Source organism: Neovison vison, chromosome 9, assembly GCF_020171115.1.
Source record: "Neovison vison isolate M4711 chromosome 9, ASM_NN_V1, whole genome shotgun sequence".
Classification (NCBI taxonomy): Eukaryota; Metazoa; Chordata; class Mammalia; order Carnivora; family Mustelidae; genus Neogale; species Neogale vison.
In genome coordinates, this window is record NC_058099.1 from 7962052 (window position 1) to 7986613 (window position 24562).

Below are 24562 nucleotides of genomic sequence, written 5' to 3' on the forward strand. Positions count from 1 at the left end.
ACGGGCGCTCATCTGCAGGCTTCTTCCCGCTCAGTGATGACGTGGACAACAACGGAGAAGCATTGAGGACGCTTTACAAGCATTTTGACATGACCGTGTGACCGAAGTCATGCTCAGGGGGTTCATTTCTTTAAACAGAGTCCAGACCTATCGGGGTGTTTCTCAGTTTGGGGGGGCGTTCCGTGAAGGGGATGCTGTGGGCAGGGGACGCACAGTAGGACCACACTGAGTTCTGCAACAGATCAGAAATTTAAAAGTGGGTCCTTTACCCCTGGTGGTCTGAGAAGCACAGCTGAGAGGCCTCGGGCTCACTGTGTCATTCCTGGGGAGGCCCTGTTTGACCATCTCAGCGAAGTGGGGCTCTCCCTCTCGCTTGGTGCCACACCCCAATCTGGTTTCCCCATAGTACTTGCCAACACTTGCTTTCTGCCTAGGGTATTGTGCACCTGTTCATTGACTCCTCCACCGGCCAGTCTGCGAGGGCACCGGGTGGGAAGCTCAGCAATCCTACCCACCCCCTACATCACCAGTGCACAGACTACTTGGCACTGAGGAAGGATCCGACCAATGAGAGCTGAATGAATGACATGACGCATTATGGGATAAGACACTCCTGATACAACTTTTGTGTTTGGTAATGGTGGGCTAGGTTATTCAACTAACCTTCCCGTGGCAAAAACTCAAACTGCTCAAAAAATATTCAAATCATCTCCTTAAAAGCCCTTGCTGTGCTCACAAGATAGTCCAGATATGGCAGCCCAAACAGAGCCAAGTGGGAACCCAGAGGGGTAAGGGGACCATGGCCACCTTTTTCAGCTTGAGGATATCTGTCAGTCTGGGTGAAACTAAACTTGAGTTTTGGTGGCTTCCTGGGGCCAGAGGGCAAAGCATCAAAGCCCCAGACCCGCTGAAGCAGGTCAGTGTAATAGGAGACGCCCCCCCCCCCCATTATGCCGGAGCTCCAAAAGGGCCCCACGTTCAAGGAAACACATTCAAGGAAAAGGGGAACCCGAAGAGACCCCCTGGACCTCAGAGGCTACAGGGAAGGTTGTCAGTGCCCAGGAGAGCTGAGCGGGAAGTGTCTCTGAGGTGGTGTGCCCGCAAGCCAGCCTTCACATAAACCCGCAGCTCTGTTCCGCAGCGCCAGGGCGGTTTGGAAAGTCTCACGCTGGGAATTTAGTTTACTGTGTCTGGCAAGAGAATGTGCAAGCCCTCCCTCCGATTCTGACATCAATTCCAATATGTGTTTTCTCCCCACATCAACAAGCACTTCTCTGACAGCAGCTGGGGGTTCTGAAATTCAAGTCCGTTCTGACACCATCTACCTGAAGACAGCCTCGAGTCCCACAGGTGAAGGGATCATCCCACCTGTGCTTCTGACCAACCAGCTATAGATCGGAGGATCCAATGACCCCCTTCTTGGGTTCAATTAATTCGCTAGAGTGTCTTATAGGACTCAAGAGGAACATTTTACTAACTAGATTACTGGATTAACTACTAACTAGATTCATTATAAAAGGATATAACTCAGGAAAGGAGGCACAAGGCAAAGCATGGGGAAGGGTGTGGAGCTCCCCAAATCTCCCCGTGTTCTCCAAACCAGAAGCTCTCTGATCCCCCATCCTGTGGGTTTTTATGGAGGTTTTAATTGATTAAATCATCGATGAAGTTGTGTTTTATTAACTCATTGGCCACTGACAACTGAACTCAATCTTCGGCCCTTCTCTTCTCCCCAGGGTTGGAGGTCAGGGGTGGAAAAGGAAGTTCAAACCCTATAACTGTATGGGAGGTTTCTCTGGTGACCAGCCGCCATCCTGAGGGGTTTCCCAAAAGCCACTTCATTAACATGACAAAAGACACACTGATCACTCTCTGCACTTGGGAAATTCACAGGTTTGGGCCGCTCTGTGTCAGGAACTGAGAAAAAGACCAAATAGGCATTTATTTTAACTCATGATCTAACACGCCCTACCAAAAGGAGACTCAACCTGGGCCTCCGAGTAATCCTAAAAATTCATTTTCAAGAACAATACCAGCAACTGTTCTGTGGCCATGCACAGAGGGACACAGAGTAGGTGAAATCACATGGCAGAGAGCCCCCGCAACGTCACAAAGGGAAATGATCTGCCACAGATGGTAACACCATTATCCTGACTGTATCGAAAGAAAGCAAGGCAAATCCGAAACTGTCTTCCATGGAACAGTAAGTGTAAGAAGTGACTGAGCCACCTTGAACTAGGCAATGCTTCTTAGAAATGACATGAAAAGCATGAGCAGAAAAAAGAAAAGCGAGGTAGATGAGACATCATTATATTTAAAAACGTCTGTGCTTCAAAGGACACAATCAAGGAAGTGAAAAAGCAATCTGCAGAATGGGGGAGAATTTTTGCAAATCATGGATCTGATGAGGGTCTAGGATCCGTACTGTATAAAGAACAGTTAAAATGCAATAACAAAAGGAGAAATAACCCAGTAATGAAATTACTTTGCAATCTGTCTCTTCATGCGCCTGAAAATTTTAAGCAGCTACAAATACGGTGCCTTCTAGTGCACGGATGGCTTTAACGGACTCCGAGCACGCTGGGTTGGTTTCCCTCTGAGTCTCACGCGCACTCGGGTCTTTTATCAGGGTGTACATTAACACTGGCCGCAGGCTTTTAGTGGAAGACCATTAATATAAAACACAGCCACCGTGCTCCAGCCAAGCATGCACGCTCGGTGGCTCTGGTAGAAACAAAATTGAAAACAGCGTTTGAGCCTTGGTATCATCTTTCGCAGAGAGGCAATCTGAGACAGGACTGGGTTTTGGACACAACAGACCACAGTGATTTGTGAAATCAATACCTCCACCGAATGGTTTCAGAGATGCTAAGTGAACTGCCCACGGTCACCGTGCTGGTGAGTTGTGGACTCACCATCTGAACCCAGGTGGTCTGACTCTAGAGCCACGCCTGCCCATGATCATCCAGAGGCGAGTTCTAATCCCTGACCGGGTCCAGAACACATCCTTTGGGATGGGGCAGGGCCAGGGGACACAGCTGGGTGAGGAGAGTTCGGGGATCCCAGGACCACATTTAGGTCTTTCTTAGGAAGGGTGGCTCTCCTCCTAACGCCGGTTCCAGCAGGGGGCAGAGCTTTGCTTACATGGCATTGGGGGAAGTCTAGCACACTTTGCTTGGTTCAGGCTGGGCTAAAGGTTTACAAAAATTGGGGGAGCACAAAGATGTCTGGAGGCAGGGCAACCTCTGGGGCCCCTGGCACTTAAGGTTCTCAAAGTAAAAACTCAGCACAGTGGCTACTAGCTTTCTGAGCACTGGAAAATGAGGCCTCAGTGTTTCTGCTCCTGGCTTAGCTCCTGGCACACAGCGGGCTGCCCGAGTCTGTGGTGCTAAGACCATCTCATTTCAGGAGCTGGGCCATTTGGGGAGGGCTGTTTCCAAGATTCAGAAGCAAATTCCCCAGGGACATCCTTCTTCTGTGTGGCTCAGTTGACATCACTGTGGATGAGAAGTACCCAGGCACCTCTTCAGGAGTCCAGCCTGAGATAGGACGGCCTCCTTGCACCTCACAGAGCAATGGCGAAGGTCCCGTGTCTCTGGTATGGGAAGTGAAGGCCAAAGCTGAAGATGAGAAATGACTTCCAAATGCTGTGGACTTTCAAGGTAAACCCATAGCCCTTCCAAGGGAATCTGAATAAGGAGGTGGTCGGGAAAGCAAGGCTGGCAATATGGCGGTGGTTAAGTTAACAAACCCACCATCGTCACTTCCTATTGTCACTTCCTGAGTGCTAACAATATGGCGGGCACAGTGCTGATCGCTTTACGAGCTTGGCTCACTGACTCCTTCTAATAATCCAGAGACACTGTCCGTCTTATAGATGAAGAAACCAAGGCTCAGAAAGGCTGGGCTACTTGCCCAGGATCATATAGCTAGGAGATGGGGGAGTGAAAACTTGAACCCAGGCCCATTTGATTCTCCAAAGCTGGGGCAGGGGTGCTAAAGAACTCTGACAGCCTATCTCTCAGGGAGGTAGGTAACAGAGATGGAAAACACCGGGGCTCACACCACACTCCGCAGTTTGGGGGGTAGACCTCAAGGGGCAGGATGGGCAGTGGAAGTCTGAAGAAGAAACACAAGCAAGTTGAGTCCCTGTGGCCGGCAGCAGGGAAGACCAGGAGACCCCTGAGAGAGGGCTTAGGCCCAAGGATGGTGGGCAGACACCTTTCCTGGTGTCTTCCCTGAATAAAGATGACATTTGGTAATTATAGTAACTTTTGCATCTCTCTCCTGGACCCTGTGTTGCTTGTAGGGCGATGCTGAGCCGAGCAGCTTGGCAGAGGGGGAGAGCTGGGCTTCTGGGACACCCCACAAAGGGTGCCCCAGCTGTGAATTCTTCTTTGGTCCCACGGCTGGCAGACCACCTTAATGTCCCGCGGTTTATTATAGATCTTTGAAAGGGTACGCCCCCTCGCCCTATTAATAGCACCTTCCACACAGAGAACAATGGCATTTTCCCTTCATGTCTGCTTCTGGTGAGGCTCTGAAGAGCTCCACTGAGCCCTTCCCAGGCTGCACTTAGGCAAGTCTTGTGCAGTTAGGAGCATCACCAACTGTTCAGTGCTGTAACCCAGGTGCTATAATCACATGCTTGGTGACAACAGACGGGGGTGGGGTAAAGGCTGGTGGGGGGCTCCCTTACCTCATCTGAAGAGCCATTTTCCACTCTGAATCTTCCAGCCCTTTGGATGGCACCATCAGCATCACTGGAAATAAGCTAGGGGAGAAGAGAGCAATCAGTTAGGGAGCTGGGCCTCCATGGGCAAAGCCTCTTCTGTCTGTCTGTATCTGTCCTACGTCAGCCAAAGCCAAGGAACGACAGCTGGAGGGCCCAGCCCAGAAGCTAATGGGTCTTTCTGAAGCTCGGTCTGCCAAGCCCTCACACGGTTGGTCTACACAGTCTTCAGGAAGCTGCAAAGTGACGGCCCCCTAACCCATGAGAGTAGGAAAACAAGAGCATCAAATCTGCATGTGAACGTTTTCAATAAAATCTAAATGTGAACCTATTCCGATCCCGAGAAATGACAAAGCGATGCTCCCTGGAAAAACAATACGTGTCACACGTGGACAAGGGCAGCTCACAGATGGCAAAACCAAAAGCCAAGTCTCAAGTTCGACCATCTTCACAGGAAAGCCTGCAAAACAATTAATGGCTGGCACGAGCTCAAGGCTCTGCTAACGTCACAGAAAGCTCTTGTGCTTCATTCAGTTTTAAATGGTCTCCAAAAGGCCAATTAGCCCCTTCCAAGGCAGGCAGGCTCTATCTGAGCTCTGGCAACACGATGCTTGCAAATAGACAGTCTTCAAGGAGCTCACTGGTAGCATGAGATGAGGGAGAGCGGGACTCGCGCATCAGTCCTAAAATTACTGACTCGAAATGTAACTTATTTTCTCCCAAATCTCCTAGATTTCTCAGTAGCAACTTGGGAAAATGACATGTCTTTTTTTAACCTTTAAATCTGCCCACAATTTGTAGCCAAGATCTGCCAAGCATTTCCATTTCCCAGACTCATTCGAATGCGCTTGCCCTGGGGGGAAGACCTTTCCTACCTTTCTAACTCAAGACTTACCTGGTAAAAAAGATAACACGATTTCTTAAGAAAGATGATTATCTCCTATTTTCACTCGTGATAAGAGATATGGAAGTGTGAAAATGGAAAAACCACGGGGCAACTCTACAAACCTTCCCAAGGAAAATTATTTGCAAAAGGCAGATAAATCTTTTTCACGATAAATATAGAAATAATAGTATGTAATATTTATTGAGTGCTTCTAGAAGCCTTGCACCATTCTGGTCTTCACAAACATTCTCTCATTTAACTCGCAAAATAGCAACACGGGTGGGTACCATCATTGTTCTCATCTACCAATAAGGAAACTGAGGCAGAGGACGGTAAAATAATCAGCCATGGTCATATCCTAGTTAGTACCTGGGAGGCCTGGGATGTGAACACAGGCAGCCAGACTTCAGAAACCCATCACCCTGACCTAACCACTGCCCCACCTAACGGTCCTCTGTGGAATGTCCATGAAAAGGCCCAGGTTTTCAACCTAAATTTTATCCTGCAAAATCGTTTCTAAAAACAAAGAAAAATATTGTTACACATATGTTTAGCTGTTTGTGGCATCAGATCATTACACAGTAAACCAAAGATGAGCAACAGAGGCTGTGTGGTAAAGAACTCAGCCCCGCCCCAGAGAGCTCTGGCCTTTGCCCTTGGCTCCTGAGAGGTCACCTCCAAGCCCTGGGAATGTCCTGCAGGAGTGTCTGTTTACCGGGGTCTTTGAGCCACACAGGAGAAACACCTGACCTGTGGGCGAGGGGTACTCTGGGTTACACGGTATCAGATCTGGATACGAAGACTCAGGTGAGCTGTCCCAGTCCATATACTGTCACACGTCACTGACAGGAGGGGTTAGTGCTGTCCCTGAGCCCACTGGGAGAGGACAACTGGGAGGCTCTGCATTTGGAACTCTCCTGGCCTCTGTTCTATGCATCCGTTCCCTTGGCTGATCTTAATCTGTATCCCTTTGCTGTAATAAAGCATAAGTGAGCCTAACAGCTTTCACTATAATCCGTGAGTCCCCTTCTAGCACATTATTGAACCTGAGAGCGGCCCTGGGGAACTCCGTACTCTACAGTCAATGTCAGAAGTGAGGTCTGGTGGACTGTTTCCTAGTTTAGAGAGACCAATTCTCAAGTACAAGAACAAGATGAATGAAGGTCTCCTGGGGTCAATGCCATTATCATGGGGGAAGCACAGAGGACTCAGTGTCAGTTTCCTCTTTGCTGGTGAGCTCCTACTCATTGTCTGTTAAAATATTAAAATACAGGTTATAGCAAATAGGTTTCAAGTCAAGTGTTCTTGGCGTAGGCTGCCTCCAGGGCTTTGGGAGAAGTGTTCTGAGATCCCATCTAGAGAGAAAAGAGACCTGCCATCAATTATACACCTGACACAGGTGTATAAAGAGACAGGGGGACACGTGCTTGCCTGAATTAGAGGTTGGTGGATTCATTCTAGCTCGTTTCAACCAGGACTCAAAGGCCTGGGAGGAGAGCTGACAGTCATCCACCGATTCACTCATTCATTCACCGAACAAAAAATAAAATCTCCACCACTACATTCCAGACAGCCAGGCAGAGACAATAAAGCCCTTTCCTGTGGTGAGATTAGATCAAGAAGTTAATTGCTTCTTTTGCTTCAAAGGTTCAAGAGCAGAAAGGAAGAACACGTTTAATGATCTGATGGCTGGAAGGAATTTGGCTCCCTCTGATCTTGGGCCCATAGGCACGGAACCTGGGCTTCAGGCTGACATGTTTGCCCCTCACACCTTTACCATCTCCGCCACCACCGTCTGCACCCATGTGACTGTCGTCTTTCACCCAGATGAACGCACCTGCCTCCTACACCAGGCTGAGCAAGCACCCATCCACCATCTCCGACCCAATCCGCACACTGCCGGGAAATTTCGGCAAACTACAAATCCGAGTGGCCCACAGTCCCACGTCTGTCCCAGCACCCTGCTCCTTCCCACCAGGGGCCCAGAGTGCAGGGGACTCCCTTGCTTGGAAGGCCCTCTCCCATCTTCCCCTAAAGAACTCCTCCTCCACGCTCACTGCCCTCTCTACTGCAGGGGACTTCGCGACCTCAGGGCTCCTGGGAGCTGTGATTTACGTTTCTTTGTGTGACTAAGGGACTCACGCCGCTTCTCCTTCTGTACTTTCCTGCGCCCCAATGATAAGCCCCACGGAGACCCTGATGGCTTGTTTTTCTCACCACCGCACCCCCAGAATGAAGGACCCTGTCCGACACGGTACAGATGTCCGTCCACTACATGCTTACCGAATAAGAAATCTGTGACTAAATCAAGGCCTAATTCCTACCGAAATGACCAAAGGAATATGAAACTGGGGGTAAGATCTACACAGCCCTGGAAACCAGAGGTTCATGACTCATGCAAGAAATTTCAAGGACATCCTGCCGGGTCTACCGCGCAGGAACGACCAGCGAATCACCACGTGCAAGGGCAAGTCGGGCTGCTGGTAACGAAATCAGACACAGCACATCCGGCTAATACCCTGGGCGACTGCCAACAGGGCCTGCCTGAGGTGAGCGTGGGGGTTGGGGCCGGAGCTGGGCAGGGGACTCGCCAGTCATGCTGGCAGAGTGACCTGGTGCCGGCTGGCTGAGTGGCAGTCCCGGGGCTCCCCTCACAGCCGGTTCGGGCAGCTGGCTACGTAAAGCACCAGGCACCATGCTGGCTGTGGCCTGCAGAGGACCAGCCACCAGCCAATGTGAGAGCAGACAGTGCTCCGGTGAACTTGGGGATGAGAAGAATAACAACACAGGAAAAAAATCCTTTTAATGCAGAAGAGAAGCTGTTTCTGTCGGTAATTTTCTATTATTCCTCATACCTGTGATCTGGCCAATTACAGCTACAGAAAAATCAAAACTCTCCCCTTTGTTGGAAGATTTGACTCAGGAATGAAATAATGTCCACTAGCACCTACCTGAATGTCCAATACCACATAATCTAGAAGCCCTGTACCCCAGCCCTGTCAGTGTGGTGTGGAGTTTCGGCTGCCATCTTCCATGGGGATGGAATGCCCTAGACACTTGGCCACACCCGTATCCCTTAAGGTGGCTGTTTGACTTAATTCTCTCCCCTTGAAGGTGGGTCCAAGTCCTGGGTGGCATGTGGCGAGTGAGGCCCTTTAGGTGGGGAAGGTGCCTCAACTTTTCCTCTGGGAGATACCAAAAATGCAGTGCACAACTCCCAAGGAAAGGAAGGACAAGGAATCAATAAAAGATCAGAGCAGAAATTATAGATTCAAAAAGACAGTACAATCAATAAACACTTCCAAGAAATCACCAGCAAGTCTGATTTTAAAAAGCAAAGGACAAACACAAACACAGAGTGATAATAAGGAAAACATACCTACGAAGAAGAAAGTGATTTTTTTAAAACATGACAATGCTTCTTGAGACGGCGCAAGTGTTATCAGAACCTTCCACAAAATGGACATTTTCCAGGAAAATACACATAATGAAAACTGGCTTCTGAAGAGAAAGAAACCTGAAGTACCAGTAACTGCTTCTAGAACTGGGGTGGTAATGAGAACGCGGCCACACAGAGGCGGCCCTGGCTGGGCTGGGGTGGGGGCGCTCCCGAGGAGGCAAGGGCCCCATCCCCACAGTCAGGCCGCTCACTCACAGGGAGGCAGCTGAGGAGCGATGCTTCCACGAAAAGAGCAGCAGAATCCTTTTGCATTTGTTTTGATACAGAGGTACACAGACAGAGTGTTCACATAAGCATCACATCAGTAATACTAAGAAAAGAGGGCAGGGTTTTTCTTTTCTTTTCCTTCCTCTTGTCTGACCTCTCTGATTCAGTCACACACCAAAGGAAGGGCGGTGCTGAGGAAGATGGTCGGAGAGAGAGAAAGAAGAGAGGACTCGAAACAAATGATCATTTGACTCGTGAGGGATTCCTTTAGGGTTCCCCCACTATTGGGGGCCGCGGCCATGAGGCCATTTAAATTTTACGTTACTGGGGCACCTGGGTGTCTCAGTGGGTTAAGGCTCAGGTCATGATCTCAGAGACCTGGGATCGAGCCCCGCATGGGGCTCTCTGCTCGGCAGGAAGGCTGCTCCCCAACCCCCCACGCCTGTCTCTCTGCCTGCTTGTGATCTCTATCTCTCTCTCTGTCAACAAATAAATAAATAAATAAATAAATTTGACGTTACTTACAATAAAATTTTAAAAACCCCACTCAGTTCCTCGGTAGCACTACTGACAAGCAGGTGCTCAACGCTCTCCTGTGGCTAGCCGGCAGGATGGTACAAATCCCAAATTTCCACAGTCACAGAAAGCGTAGTCGGGCGGGACTGAGAGAGGCTAGACGTGGAGGCGGTGCTGGGCGACCGCGATCAAACTGGTTTCTGCTGAGAGTTAGTTAAATACACTATAAACGGTGGAAATTCATGGTAATTTTGCATCTTGAGTAGAGGTGTTGGTCCAAACTCAGCCAAAGTGTAAATGGATTCATTTAACACTAAGCTGTGTTCAATGCATCAGATGTTTTATTTCTGGAAAAAGTACTATCCAAGCAATTATATCCAGTTGTATGATTTAACAAATTAATTTAACAGAAGAAACAGGAAGCATAAAATGTTATTCATTAACTACTGTAAATAAGAGTATTATTCATTTAATATTATCAGCAATTAAGTGAGAATATTTCCTAAGTTAATATGAATACACAATTTTTTTTAAAAAAAGGCTTTTTCTCTTTCTACTTAATTGCTTTGTTTCTTTGGGCTGGTGTCTGTTTCCTTTCTAAAGCAGTGCTAGGATTCCCTATGACCTCTGTTCCCAGGCACTCTACAGAGGTCACAGTCAGATACATAAATCACTGAAACAGTAGTTTAACCTGGATAAAAAAAATCTCAAAAAGTTAATATAAGGTACATATTAGAAAAATAATATTTCAAATTTCTACACCCTCCCTTCCCCATCTCCTTTCTTTACAATAAGTGGTTCTGAGTATGGATTTTGGCACCCAATTGTTTAGGTTCAAATTTCAGTTCTGTACTTAGTAGTCATGTAACCTTGGGCAAATCACTTAATTTTTCCTCCTAAATTTTGCCTTTTTTTGTCTCTAAAATAGGGACAATGATTGTAGCCACTTTCAGGCTCATGGAGAACATTCAATAATATAAAATATGTAATGAGCCTAGAACAGTGCCTGGACATAGGGAATACTCAATAAATGTCATGACAACATATACGAATACTACTAACAAAATGATGAATATAAAATGCTCTGATTATTAGACTTAGTATGATTGAACTTTTTTTAAAAAAGATTTTATTTATTTATTGATAGAGATTACAAGTAATCAAAGAGGCAGGCAGGGAGAGAGGAGGAAGTAAGCTCCCCGCTGAGCAGAGAGCCCAATGCAGGGCTCAATCCCAGGACCCTGAGACCATGACCTGAGTCGAAGGCAGAGGCTTTAACCCACTGAACCACCCAGGTGCCCTTGATTGAACCTTTTAATGCTGAATTTAAATGCTTGGAAGCTCTGCTTAAACACTGGTCTCTCTAGCAAACGTTCACGAGAACCTATTTTTCAGGGCCCATACTAACTGCTGGACTTAGAAAGACAAATGCAGCTTGATCGCTGCCCTGGAGGAGCCGGAGCCTGGTGGGAGAGAAACAAACATATAAACAGATAAATCACGCACAATCTGGTTAAACGTCGTAACAGTAGCAAAAACTGGGTGCTGGGGGAGGTCAGAGGCTGAAGAGACAAACTATGCCAGGGGCAGGGGGGGACGTGGAGAAGCTTCCATTGCTATAATGAAATTTATTCTGGAAGGTGTACAGGGCCTTTGAGAAATGATTTCCAACAGAAGATTTTTTTTTTTAAACCACAAATACAAGTCCAGAAGACCCATCTGAGACTGTCTATGCAAATCACGGACATGCATACACCCCCCCCCACACCTGACTTCAAAGGCACTGCTCAGATGGGATGAAAGAAAAGTATAAATGTTTCCATTCAAAACAATTGCTGAATTGGTATTCTGTACGCCTGAAATGAATATAACTCTGTGTGTTAACCATGTTTCAGTAAAGAGAAAGGAAAAAAAAATGGCGCAGAGCTGGGGTCGATCGGCCTAAAGCTGGGCAGAACAAGCCATCCTTTGACTGGAGATGTGGCACCTGGGCCAGTGTCCTGGTCCCTCTTGGCGCACTGCCGCTGCCTGCAGGAGAGGCAAGGAGCGGGGTGGGCGCTGGAGACGCTCTCTTCCTCCCTCTCTTCCCCTGATCCTGCTCTGCTTGTGCCAAGGGCCAGGGAAAAGCCTCGTGGGCTGGGGCACTGGAGCATCGGGGTTGGTCCAGCCGGGATGGCGGATGTTGACTGAAGGAAAACCACCGAGGCCTCAGATCCGGGCTCAGACGCTTTAGTGCCATCATCCTCCCTGGCGACCATCCTCGGTAAACACAGCGTCTGTCACAGTGATTCACCTGCTGTCTTGGGCTCACGCGCTCTGCTTTCTCAAATCCGATGACCTCACTTACTTCATGGCTTTGTTGCCCATGCGCCCCCCCCCCCCCCCGCACTGGCAGAGCTCGGATATCACAGAACTGGCTTGTGACCCACTTTGGCGTTTTAGGGCTTGGTTCGGGCTGGGGCCTGTGGTGGGTTACGTCAGTGCTGCATTCCCCAACACATGGGTCTCCTGTCCTGCCAACCTGTCCTCGTGCCCCCTGCCTCAAGCCCCAGCCTCAACCACCTGCTTGCTACCAAAGACACTCCCTCTCTTTTCCTTCTGTGTTCAAAGACGAGACTAGGCCGGCAGCAGACTCAGGCTACTTGACCCTGGCTAGACTGGGTCCTTTCTCCCGAATTCCTTTCTCACGTTCCATTAAGTCTCCCACCTTGGCCCTGGCTAGTCAGTCACACAGATACACCCTTTCTTCAGAGAGATGACAGCCTCCCCATTTGTTTTATCGAGAAGCGTGAGACCCGTCAGGATGAGTGCCGCCCTTTGACCCTCCACCTCAAAACCTATCTGTCTTGGTTTCCTCATTAAAATAATATCTCACTGTCAGTCCCTGATGCTCAGCTTCCCCATAAAATACCTGTGAGGATTCAGCACAAAAGAAGACAACTCATGAGTCCAAAGGAAGACTGTCCATCCTCTGGCCAAGATTTCAGGACATTTTCTACTTACTCTAGGGCCGATGGAGAAGAATGGAGAAACACATTGGGTCACTGACATTGTTGCCTGACACGGAACAATTCTGCGGTCAGCACAGGAAGCTGGAGGGCACTTTATCTGCCCCACCGTGGTCTCATCTTGGCTGAGAGACATTGGATCTATATGAAGAATGACAGTAAGACACCGGGAGTCATCCTTACACGGCACGGGTGCTGCATTTTGAGGTAGCTGCCGCCATATTGGCACTCCAGGAGGGAGAAAGACAAGAGGAGTCCTGGAACAGGACAGCACATACAGTTTTGCCATGATGCCCAAGGGCAACTGGGGCGGGGAAAAATTCAGTCTCATGATCATCTCCATTGTATTCTTTAATCCACACAGATACCATTTTCTCAAGCTTAGGTAAAGAGTTGAGCATACATTACTTCCATACTCCTCTTCCAACCAGACTGCTATCTGTCCCCCTCTCCCCACCCCAGCCCCTGCTGTACATATACATTCTGGAGCCACCACTGGTTCAGAGCAGCCAAAGCCAAGTGTGGAGAACATCCTATCTCCCTCCAGCAGAGCTTACAAGATAAACACCAGCCAGACACTCGACATTGATCAGGGAGCTCTGCACAACCGCTGGCCATTCAGCTCGTCAGCTCAGAGAAGCTACGGCACCCAAAAGGACAATGAGAGCTGATGGCCAGTCATATATTCTGTCTGTTGAAAAAATACAAGGTCCAAACAGCTCTTTGTTTTTATTTGAAGATTTTGTTAAAAACAAAACAAAGCAAAACAACTCAACATGGGAGCTATGAAAAAAAAAATTGCCACAGATGGTCTAGGAAACTAGAAAGGGAAGCACACCATGTTTTTACTCTGAAACCAAAATAAAATTTCAGAAAAGTAGTTGTTGTCCTCAGTAAGACAGAAGACATGAGCTTTGCATCAGGTGTATAAAGTTTTGGGAAAGGGTTAAAAAAGAGAGGACCAAAAAACGCAAATGCAGGATTAACGTCCCTGTTGATGGGAAGCAAAATGTTCATTGTAGAAAACAGCAATAGTAAATATACTCTTTATTTAAGAGGCTTCCCCACGATGAAAAGGAACTAAATGAAACGAAAACAATGAGAGAGAAAAGAGTTATAAAGGACAGAAAAAGACCTTTCTTACTGTTTGTGTGTGTAGGGGGAAATGAACAATAATCAAAGACACAGAAGAAGACAATATTCATCCCTGGCATAAGACAGAGACTAAGGGGTGCCTGGGTGGCTCAGTTGGTTAAGCAGCTGCCTTCAGCTCGGTCACGATCCCAGGATCCTGGGCTCCTTGCTTGGTGGAGAGCCTGCTTCTCCCTCTGTCTGCTTCTCCCCCTGCTTGTGCATGCTCTCTTACTCTCTCTCTCTGAAAAATAAATAAATAAAAATCTTTAAAAAAAAAAAAAAAAAAAAAAAGACCAGAGACTAAGAATCAAAGAAATGCAATGTTTTAGGCAAAATTAATGAAAAGAGAAACACACGGAGAAGTTACAGGAAACTTCAAAATAAAAGAGTGAAGAAGATCTGAGAGGGGGGCCTGGGTGGCTCAGTGGGTTAAAGCCTCTGCCTTCAGCTCAGGTCATGATCCCAGGGTCCTGGGATCAAGCCCTGCATCAGGCTCTCTGCTCAGCAGGCAGCCTGCTTCCCCCTCTCTCTCTGCCTGCCTCTCTGCCTACTTGTGATCTCTCTCTCTCTCTATGTCAAATAAATAAATAAAATTTAAAAAAGAAGAAGAAGAAGAAGATCATCTGAGAAAAATCCAGGCAGGAAAGGTCATCAAGAAAGAAAATAAACTCCCCAGGGCTTCAAACTAACCACACTGGGTTGAATGGCATCCCCACAAATTTACGTCCGTCTGGAATCTCAGAACGTGCCCTTATTTGCAAAGAGGGTAAGATACGATTTATGTCATATGATATGATTGAGTTGAGGTCATACTGGATTTGGGCGGGACTGAAATCCAATGGCTGGTGTCTTCACAAGAGACAAGAGGAGGTTGCAGACCCCAAGATGCAGGGAAGAAGGCCTTGGAATGAGCCCAGAATGAGCTGGCTACAAGCCTGAAGGATGGCCAAGATTGTAGGCAGCAGGAAGAAGCAAGGAATGATTTTTCCCTACAACCTTCTGAGAAGGAGCATGGCCTGCGGTCATGTTGATCTTGGACTTCCAGCCTCCAGAACTGAGAAAGAATCCATTTCTGTTGTTCTAAGCCATCCAGTTTGTGGCCATTTGTGACTGCAGGCCTATGAAATGAATATAGTATCGGATCAGAATTTGTACAGTTTTAAGAGAAAAAGGTGATCATTTGGAAGCTTTAAAACCAGCCAAGTTATTCTTGTGGAAGCCATTACTCTGGAGTCTCATATCTGTAATGATTGAGAACAGATACCTTCACTTGCTGCCTAAAAACTTCCCCGGAACTCCAGGACAAGGACCCTGGGGTATTGGTTCTGGAGGTCACAGCCAATGGCATCAGATACAAGGGAGAAAGGCATTTGGATGGGAGGAGGAAAAAGTTGTTTGTGGAAGAGCATCTACATCTTCAGAAAGATTAAACTTTGTTTTAAAGTAAAGACACCAATAAATTATACAAACCCACTTTGTATATAAATTTAATTTCTACAGGGACATAGAGTAAATCTTAAGTGATTACCTCTAGGTGGTAGGATTACAGATTAATTTAATTTTCCTGTGTTTTTCAGTTTATTTCAAATTTTCTATGATGAACATGCATTCCCTTTATAATCAGAGAAGTATATTTAGAAGTGTGCTGGCATGCACACTCAGGCGCACACACACACAAAGACTGGGAAGCAATATAAAAAAAATCTAAGAAGAAAAAAATTTATCAGACACTAGATTTTTAGCAAAATCCATCTTTAAGCTGGTACATGGACCTCTGGCCGTGAGCTAATGCCATTGGAGACACAACCACAATGAAAGAAGCATGAGCCCTGCTGTCTAGAAAAGGTGAAATGCCCACAACTAATCACAGTGTAAAATACAACAGGTACCACAGAGAAAGGCAAGGGAACTGGGGTTCTTTTTAAATTTTTTTTGAGAGAGCAAGTGAGAGACTGAGAGATGGAGATGGGGGGGGCAGGCGAAAGGCAGAGGCAGAGGGGAGATCGAGAGGGGAGAGGGAGAATCCTAGGCAGGCTTCACACAGGGCTCGATCTCATGACCCTGAGATCATGACCTGAGCCGAAATCAAGAGTCACTTAACTGACTGAACCACCCAGGTGCCCCAAGAAATGGAGAGCTCTAACAGGTAAAAGATGACTTTCCCATTGGGGGATCAGGTAAGGCTGCTTAGAAAAGAGACACCTATTTCAAGAAGGTATTTCAGAAGGAAAGAGAGCCATAAAGAGGCCCCAGGGGCCTGGGTAATGGTGGGTGAAGGCATGTTGGGATGGATCACGGACTATATAAGCAAAGGTTCCAAAGACAGGCTGGAGAGAGGCTGTGTGAAAGTCTTAAATGTCAGGCTAAACAGTTTCTTTCTTTATTCCATAAACAAGGGAGAGATGCTGAAGGTTGTTTGTTTGAAAGCATCAAGATGATGTTGACAGAGCTGAGTATTTGGGAAAGAACTCTTTATGGCCTTAAGGAAATCAAAGCCCCCAGACTCAGGTTAATTACAGCTGAGCATTCTGACAATCTGGATGTAATCTTATCAAAACTGGTGGAATGGAAGCTTCGAGATGTCAGGGAGACAAGACGAAGTGCCAGAAGCTCAGGGAAGGAGGAAATGACATAAATGTCACACTAAGAAGGGAGTACACAGAAGCAAACATTCCTGCTCTTTTCTTTTTCCTGTCTCCTTAACAGATCAAATGAAAACCATGTAAAGACCTTAAAGTCACTTCCATTATGGAAGCTTGTAAAAACTGTATACCATTCAGCCTACCCCAGACATAATGAATCAGGGCGTGGGGTTTAAACAAACTCCTCAAGTGACTTTTATGAACAATAAAGTTTGAAGGGCATTGGAAGAGGCCGTCACACAGGTAACAGAACTTCTTGGTAAACAGAACCTACTGGGATGAGCTTGGGGAACAAGTTACTGATCTCTTTGATCTTTGGTTATCTCTCTAGTAAAATGGGGGTACTAATACCTCATCAGGTGGGTGTGGAAATTGAGTTAGTATACACACATGTACACATATATATTACCATGCACATACATACACATATACACATATATATATACATGCGTACGTGGGTATCTATCTCCCCACCACTCAAAAGACTGTCTGGCATTGTCTGTGCCCATCCCTGTGAATAGAGAGCAATCTAGCCATGAAATCTGTCTAGGGCATAAATCCAACAGGGTTTGCTAGGAGACTGGATGTGGGGTACGGGAGATTTCCTGGTTTCTGGAATTCGCAACTGAAAAGAAGGTAGCGCCATTCCCTCAGTGGTTTGGGGTCAGGAAGAGGGACAAACTGAGTTCAATTTGGGGCACGCTTAGGTTCAGCCTCCCACAGGCTTTCCCAGGAGAGACATCCAGTGGGCACCCAGGCAGATGGTTCTAGAGATCTGGGAAGAATATAAGGACATGTGAGTCACTGTCTGAAGGCAGTAACTGAAGCCACAGGGTAGGAGAGATCACCAAGAAGGAGCATGTAGCATGAACAGAGTGCCTGAGACGGAACCCTGAGGAGCCTCAAAATGTGAGGACTGGGCGAAAGAGAGGGAATCCATGAAGAAGCTGAAGGGGCAGAGCAGGGAGCCGAGGCACAAATCCCAGAGAAGGCATTCACCGGGCCCATGCTGCACACTGGGCCTGGAAGGTGACAATTAGGAGCGGATTTGGTAGCGATGACGTCTTTGTGACCTTGGCAAGAGCAGACGCAGTGAAGAAGAAGAGGAAGGAAGCATCCAAAGGAGGAATTCAGAAGGGAAATTGTGGAACTATCCCAGGGATCAAACACAGACTTCAGACAGTGGCTGAAAGGTGCTCCCAGAGTAATTAAAAAGTCTTCACATCTCTCGAGCAAATGCGGTTTGGATTATATTTTGAAAGACTGTGCCACAGCGATAACTACAGTAGACTGATTAAAAAGCCGAGGCCAAAAAGCATACAATCCTTTTCTTACATATAAAGGAAACCAAAGGCACTGCTTTAATGAAATGGGTAAGATAGTTTCATATAAAAATGAGAATATTAGCCGGGGCTCACGCGTAACAGTGGGACGTGAAACCGGAAGGCCTCAGTGGTCAGTCAGCCATGGCGGCCATGCTGGACCTGGGGTGTGACTTGCCCTACCCTCACCTGGTGGGGAAAGCAGGGGAAGCCAGTTGTAGAACCCACCATGGATGCTCCAACCAGTGAGATGGGTATGTACCTGAAGAAAGCAGGGACTTGACCTGAGACAGGGGGGGCTGGAAGGCCAGGGCCTCAGCGGAGGGGCACTGGGAGGTGCCCTCGGTGACACCTCAAACACTCTCCCTCCTGCTGCCCTGGGGGAGGTCTCCCAACCCGCAGGGGGCAGTTAGTGAGTTAAAAGGGCTAGACTGGCTTCTGAGGGCCTAAAGAAGAGCTCTGAATGTTCAGAGCCCCTATGGTGAAATGCTGGAAAACAGACCAGATTCCTTTTCAGCATTAACAGCCCTGAGAGAAGTAAAAAGTGGTTTTCAATGAGAGAGAGAGAGAAAGAGAGTGTGTTTGTGGTTGTTACATCCCACAGTTCTGATGGTGGACCTGCCTAAATTCAGAAGTAAGCACAAGTTCTTAAAAAGCCTTTTCAAAACAATGAAAAGATTTTTCTCTTCAGGAGAACAGCATACAAAGGTATATAACGTGATATACCTTTTTTTTTTTTTAAGATTTTATTTATTTATTTGACAGACAGAGATCACAAGTAGGCAGAGAGTGAGAGGAAGAGAAGCAGGCTCCCCGCTGAGCAGAGAGCCCGATGCGGGGCTCCATCCCAGGGCCCTGAGATCATGACCTGAGCCAAAGGCAGAGGCTTTAACCCACGGAGCCACCCAGGCACCCCTAACGTGATATACTTTTGAGCAAGTTAAAGATGTACTTTTGCGACAATGGCTAGTACACAGTGCTGAGCCCAGTCTGACTGGAAGCTGAGGGGGTGGGTGCAGGGCAGGGGTCGCTCTGGCACAAGATGGGAGAGGCGAAGGACATTACCCAAGAGGCACCAAAAGAGTGTGTGTGTGAGACACATATGAGAAATGTCCCTCCTGGGCATATGAAAAGCCACAATCAAGGCAGAAAACTTGATTTCCTGTGAAGAATTTACCAAGTAAACAATCTGTTAACAATTTGTGTCTCTGGTTATATAAAAAATAAACAGTGACACACTGGCCAGAATTTGAAAGTATTTTTATAGTACACCAGAGGACTACTACACGCCACTACTTGAAGACCATTTGAGGCTGTGAGCAAAGACCCAAGAGACGGGTAGAAGGTGTAGGAGCCAGAGACGGGCAGCTGAGCTGGGGTCCCTGGGGCAGCAGGAGATCACGCATCCTGTGGGGAGGGACACGGCAGCACAGGGATGGGAGGCCACCAGGAAGAGCACGAGCAACCCTGGACCCGCAGAAGGTTGGGACTAGAGCCTCCAGGTCTAATTGTTACTGTTGTTGTTTTAAACTCCACACCCAATGCGGGGCTTGAACTCGTGACCCCAAGATCAAGAGTTGCACGCTCTACTGACTGAGCCAGCGGGGCGCCGCCTCTGTTCGAGTTTTGAAACTAGAGATCATGCTGGTGCTAAGGAAGTAGCTGTTCCCAAGACTCTTGTGTGGAAAAGTTTAGAGCATTTTTTGGTATTCTTATGACAGTTTATGTCTACCTTATTTTTAAGAAATGGTTAAAGCACCTTACCAAAATATCTTTTTTTTTTTTTTTTTGAGAGAGAGAGAGAGTGTGTATGTGTGTGTGTGCTCATGTGAGAGGGGGTGGGCAGAGGAGGAGGGAGAGAATCCCAAGCAGGCTCCAGAGTCCAGCATGGAGCCCGGGGGTTGGGGGTTGGGGGGGTGGGCTTGGTCCCATGACCCTGAGATCATGACTTGAGCAGAAATCAAGAGTTGGACACTTAACTGATTGAGCCACACAGGTGCCCCTTTCTGAAACAAATTTTATTCAAAGGAGAAAATTAGATATAGAGCAAGTTCAGAACAAGGGCAGATTAGGTGTGGGTAAATCAAGTGAAAATAAGAGAATCAGATAAGGATGTATGCTAGAAAGTCCCTTAAGGTAGTTAGAGGCAAGGCCAAAAAGAGGGCTTCGAGCTTCCTGGAGGACAACGCAAAGAGGAAAAAATCCAAGTCCTTTACAGGCTCCCTACTATCTGTAAGATTAACAACAAACCAGCTTCACAGGGGAAGCATCGTACTTTTTGGTCCTGAGCAAAACTTTCCTCATAGGTCCTCTTAAAAGTGAGTCTTTGTGGCACACTGAGAAAAGTCCTCAAGAGCATTCTGTAGGAGACACACCATCTCGCTCCGTATGGCCCTCTTCCACTCTGTCCATCAGGGCAAGTTGAAGGCATAAGATCAAGGCACAGACCAAGAGAAGCAAGTGTAAGAGAGGCCAAGGACTGCAGGCCAAGTGTTTGTAGCTATCTTATGGTTGAGATTAATCCAGGAATTAAATTTAGATCACTTATGGCATGGATGTCTCTTTGGATAATTTTTTATCAACATTTTTCTCAAAATCAAGCTTGTGAAGATGTGGCCAGAAGAGAGTTTGAAATTAGATGTTTGAGCTGAAACCCAAGGCAAAGCTTCTCTGTGCTGCTGATTAAGGGCAGAAGAGTTTTCTCTGACAATCAAGTTCATTTCTTTAGAAGCCCAGCCTTTCAGCAGCGGGGGCTGTAAGAGTTTGGGCTCAGAGACTGAGAGATGAGGCCCTGGGGCTCCTGGAGCCCACAGGAGACCTGGGTTGGAATGTCACTTTCACCCCTCCCTGGCTGTGGGACCTCTCTGAGATCATCAGTTAAATGGGGAGCCATTCAATCCCCACAAATGTCTCCTGAACCCCCACAACGTGCAGCATAATCAGATAATACCTGCTGCACAGGTGTTTGGGAAGGTTGGACAGGTAAATGCTCCTAAAACATTTAGCTCAGGGACCGGCACGTAGCCAACATTCGGTAAACATTAAAACTAGTGACAGCAGAAACAAAATAATGATCATGGTCAAAGATCGCTGGCTCCGTTATGATACATAAATAATTTCAGGAGGAAGGTCTCAGATTCTACATCATAGAAGATGGTGGCAAGAATTTTAGATTTTAGCCTGGGAAAGGTTCAAAGTCACCCACAAAGATACCAAAAATATCCACAAAAGCCCCCACACTTTTAAACTGCATTAACTTACTGGTAAATGCTCGGAGATAAACATGTCTGGAGGTACCTCGCTGAGTCAAGCTGCTATTTAAGACTTCGATACGAGCCAGGTCCATTTTGAAGAAACATCTGCCGAAATGATGATTTTAGCTGTAGAATGTCGCAGTCCTGATGTTCAGATGTTCCTGAGGGAAATCTGCTGGTACCTTCACTAATGTCTCAATTTGGAAATACTACATGGAATATAATTTTTCCCATAAAATGCCTATGAAAATAAAAAGCCTCCTCAACCCTGAATAGAGAACAAAGCTGCACTGTGTCAGGGACGTTGGACGGGCCCCTAAATCACTCATTAGCCAAGAATCATCTTTCTGTACAACAGTCTCACAGGCATCATTCAAATTCGTGCTGGAGCAAAAATACCAATCACTATGTATCAGGCGGCAGGAGTCCTCAACAGTCGAAACCTCACATGTGAAAATCTGCAGATGGCACCAAGTCCACCACAAACCGTTCTTTTGAGGGTAATTAGGCAGCACAGATAGCCTTTGAGGCCACCATGAGTTCATCACAGCAAAACCATGCCGTCCTTATAAGGAAGCATTTTTATGTTCCTTTCCTATACAGCAGGGGAGCATGCAAATCATCTAAATGCGGGCTTGAGGGATGAAGGTACAGGCTTAAAAAGGATTGGACAATGTTTATCTGGACTTGACACTGCCTTCCAGACTGTGGCAGCCCCCAGAAGTATCAAGATGGCAGGTTATAGGACAATCGGCAGCGGGGCTGGGAGGGAGAGAGCTGTGCCCACATTATTCATCATTCCTAACATACCAGTTTCGTATCCATTGAGTCAAAGGCCAAGAAAAGATCAATAAAAGCTACAAACAATCTTTGGTTTTCCTGACAGATTTCCATATGAAGTGATGAAGAATGGGCAATGGTGTAACGGCTATGTCTTGCTGAAAATCCTGCCGCGAGAGACCAGAATTCCATTTCTCAAGAAGAAACATGGCCTGTGTTTTGGATGGAATGCACTGCAAGCTAATGAGGCCAATTATACTGGGGGAGGGGGTCCAAGAGGCTCGTTATTCCTTTCTTGTATTTTTAGTCAATGGGTTAGGCTACTTTCTAATTTCAACCAAATCGAACCATTCATTCACTTGATCGATATTTACTAAGTAATGAACACTAAGCATTGTGCTTGGTGCTAGGGACACAGTGGTAACTAAAGAGCCATGACTCCTATTTTTAGGGGGTTTATAATCTGCACCCTTGTTTATGGGATTGAAAAAGTGTCCAGAACAATGGTCCATTGGCAGAAGAAATTTTCACCAGGCGCTTTTAGTTTGAGCTTTTAGTATCTACCATACAAGGCACTGTTAGAGAGGCATTTGGGGTGTCATATTATTTGAAAATGAATTTCGTCTATTACCTTTTGAGAGGAGCTGCCCCACCCCCAAACTGTGCTGAGGAGATGGGTCTAGGTTATACCACATGATCCCACTCCCTGAATACAACAGTGTGAATCAGGGATAAACACATGAACTAGAGGAAGCTATCCTTGACATTCTACTTGAAATTTGAAATTGGACCCAAGAGTGAACAGACTGTGGTGGGCAGTGGAGCTGTAAGACAAAGGGAACTGGGGGGGGAGGGAGACTGGAAATCATTTTAGTGATAAACAACATTTAATAAGAACTCAGAATGTGCCAGGCCCCATGCCAGGTCCTAGACATACAAATATGAACAAGACAGAAGTGGTTCCACCCTCATCTCTAATGGATGAGAGAATAGTTAGTAAACAAATACGTGAAATAAATAGAGCGTGCTAAATACTGTTAAGAAAAGAAATAGGAGGCTGAGTATAGAACAGCATGGAGAGAAGGACCTCTTCAGGTCGACGGGCTGGGGAGGCCTCTCTGAGAAGGCGACATTTAAGCTGAGACCAGCCATGAAAAGTGAGGGGAAGCCCGTTCCAGGCAGAAGAAGAGTAAGTAAGTGCAAAGGCTCTGGGACAGAACTCATGTTTTCGGGACCAAAACAAGGCCAAACGTGTGAAGCACAGTGAGAGAATGGCATGAGGGTGTGTGGAAAAGGCAGGCAGAACCGGGATCACTCGGGTTCTTATAGGGCTTTGTAAAGGGTCTGGACTTGGATGGGCAGCCAAAGAAGGGTTTTCAGAAAGAAGAGACATTATATTGCCAATATTTTGAAACATCACCCTGGTGTGAGGACATACATCTAGACAAATGGGACAGAAGAGAAAACCCAGAAACCAACCCTTGCATGTGTGATCAACTGATTTCAGACAAGGCCGCCAAGACCATTCAATGAGGAAAGGACAGTCTATTCAACAAATGGAACTGGGAAAACAGGATATTGACATGTAAAATAACGAAGCTGGACCCCTATGTCATTCCAAACACACACAAAATAGCTCCCAATAAATCATAAACCTATCGAATGAACTTGGACCCCTACCTTACGCCATAGACCACATACAACAACTCAATATGGATCAAGGAAAAACATAAAAGCTAAAAGTATCGAATTCTTAGGAGAAAACAAAGGGGCAGATCTTCCAGACACTGGCTTTGGTAATGACTCCCTGAATGTAACACCAGAAGCATAAATGGCAAAACAAACAAACAAAAGGATGAATCGCACTTCATGGAAACTACAGACTTTCAAGCGTCAAAGGATATTGTCAACAGAGTAAAAGGACAACCCACAAAACAAGAAAAAAGATTTGCATATCACATTTCTGATAAGGGAATTAATATTCAGAATATATTAGGAACTCTTGGAACAACAACAGTAACTCAGTAACAACAAAGTAAACAGCTTGATTAAAAAATGGGCAAAGGGGGCGCCTGGGTAGCTCAGTGGGTTAAGCCTCTGCCTTTGGCTCAGGTCATGATCTCAGGGTCCTGGGGTCGAGCCCCCACATGGGGCTCTCTGCTCAGCACGGACCCTGTTTCCCCCCTCTCTCTCTGCCTGCCTCTCTGCCTACTTGTGATCTCTCTCTGTCAAATAAATAAAATCTAAAAAAAAAAAAAATGGGCAAAGGGTGCCTGGGTGGCTCAGTGGGTTAAGCCGCTGCCTTGGGCTCAGGTCATGATCTCAGGGTCCTGGGATCGAGCCCCCGCATGGGGCTCTCTGCTCAGCAGGGAGCCTGTCCCCCCACCCGCCTGCCTCTCTGCCTACTTGTGATCTCTGTCAAATAAATATTTTTTTAAAAAATGGGCAAAGGGCGCCTGGGTGGCTCAGTGGGTTAAGCCTCTGCCTTTGGCTCAGGTCATGATCTCAGGGTCCTGGGATCGAGTCCCGCATCGGGCTTTCTGCTCAGCAGGGAGCCTGCTTCCCTCTCTCTCTCTGCCTGCCTCTCTGTCTACTGTGATCTCTGTCTGTCAAATAAACAA

The 24562-nt window shown here is 46.9% G+C and overlaps 1 protein-coding gene across 6 annotated transcripts in view; it reads right to left on the reverse strand.

Moving 5' to 3' along the window:
* Positions 1–24562, reverse strand: part of GARNL3 (GTPase activating Rap/RanGAP domain like 3) — a 144279-nt gene that overhangs the window by 77946 nt on the left and 41771 nt on the right. For all 6 annotated transcript variants that reach the window (XM_044264869.1, XM_044264867.1, XM_044264873.1 and 3 more), the window contains one exon: positions 4700–4774. In XM_044264869.1, the coding sequence (XP_044120804.1) occupies positions 4700–4774 (75 nt within the window). The remainder of the gene's footprint in view (positions 1–4699; positions 4775–24562) is intronic.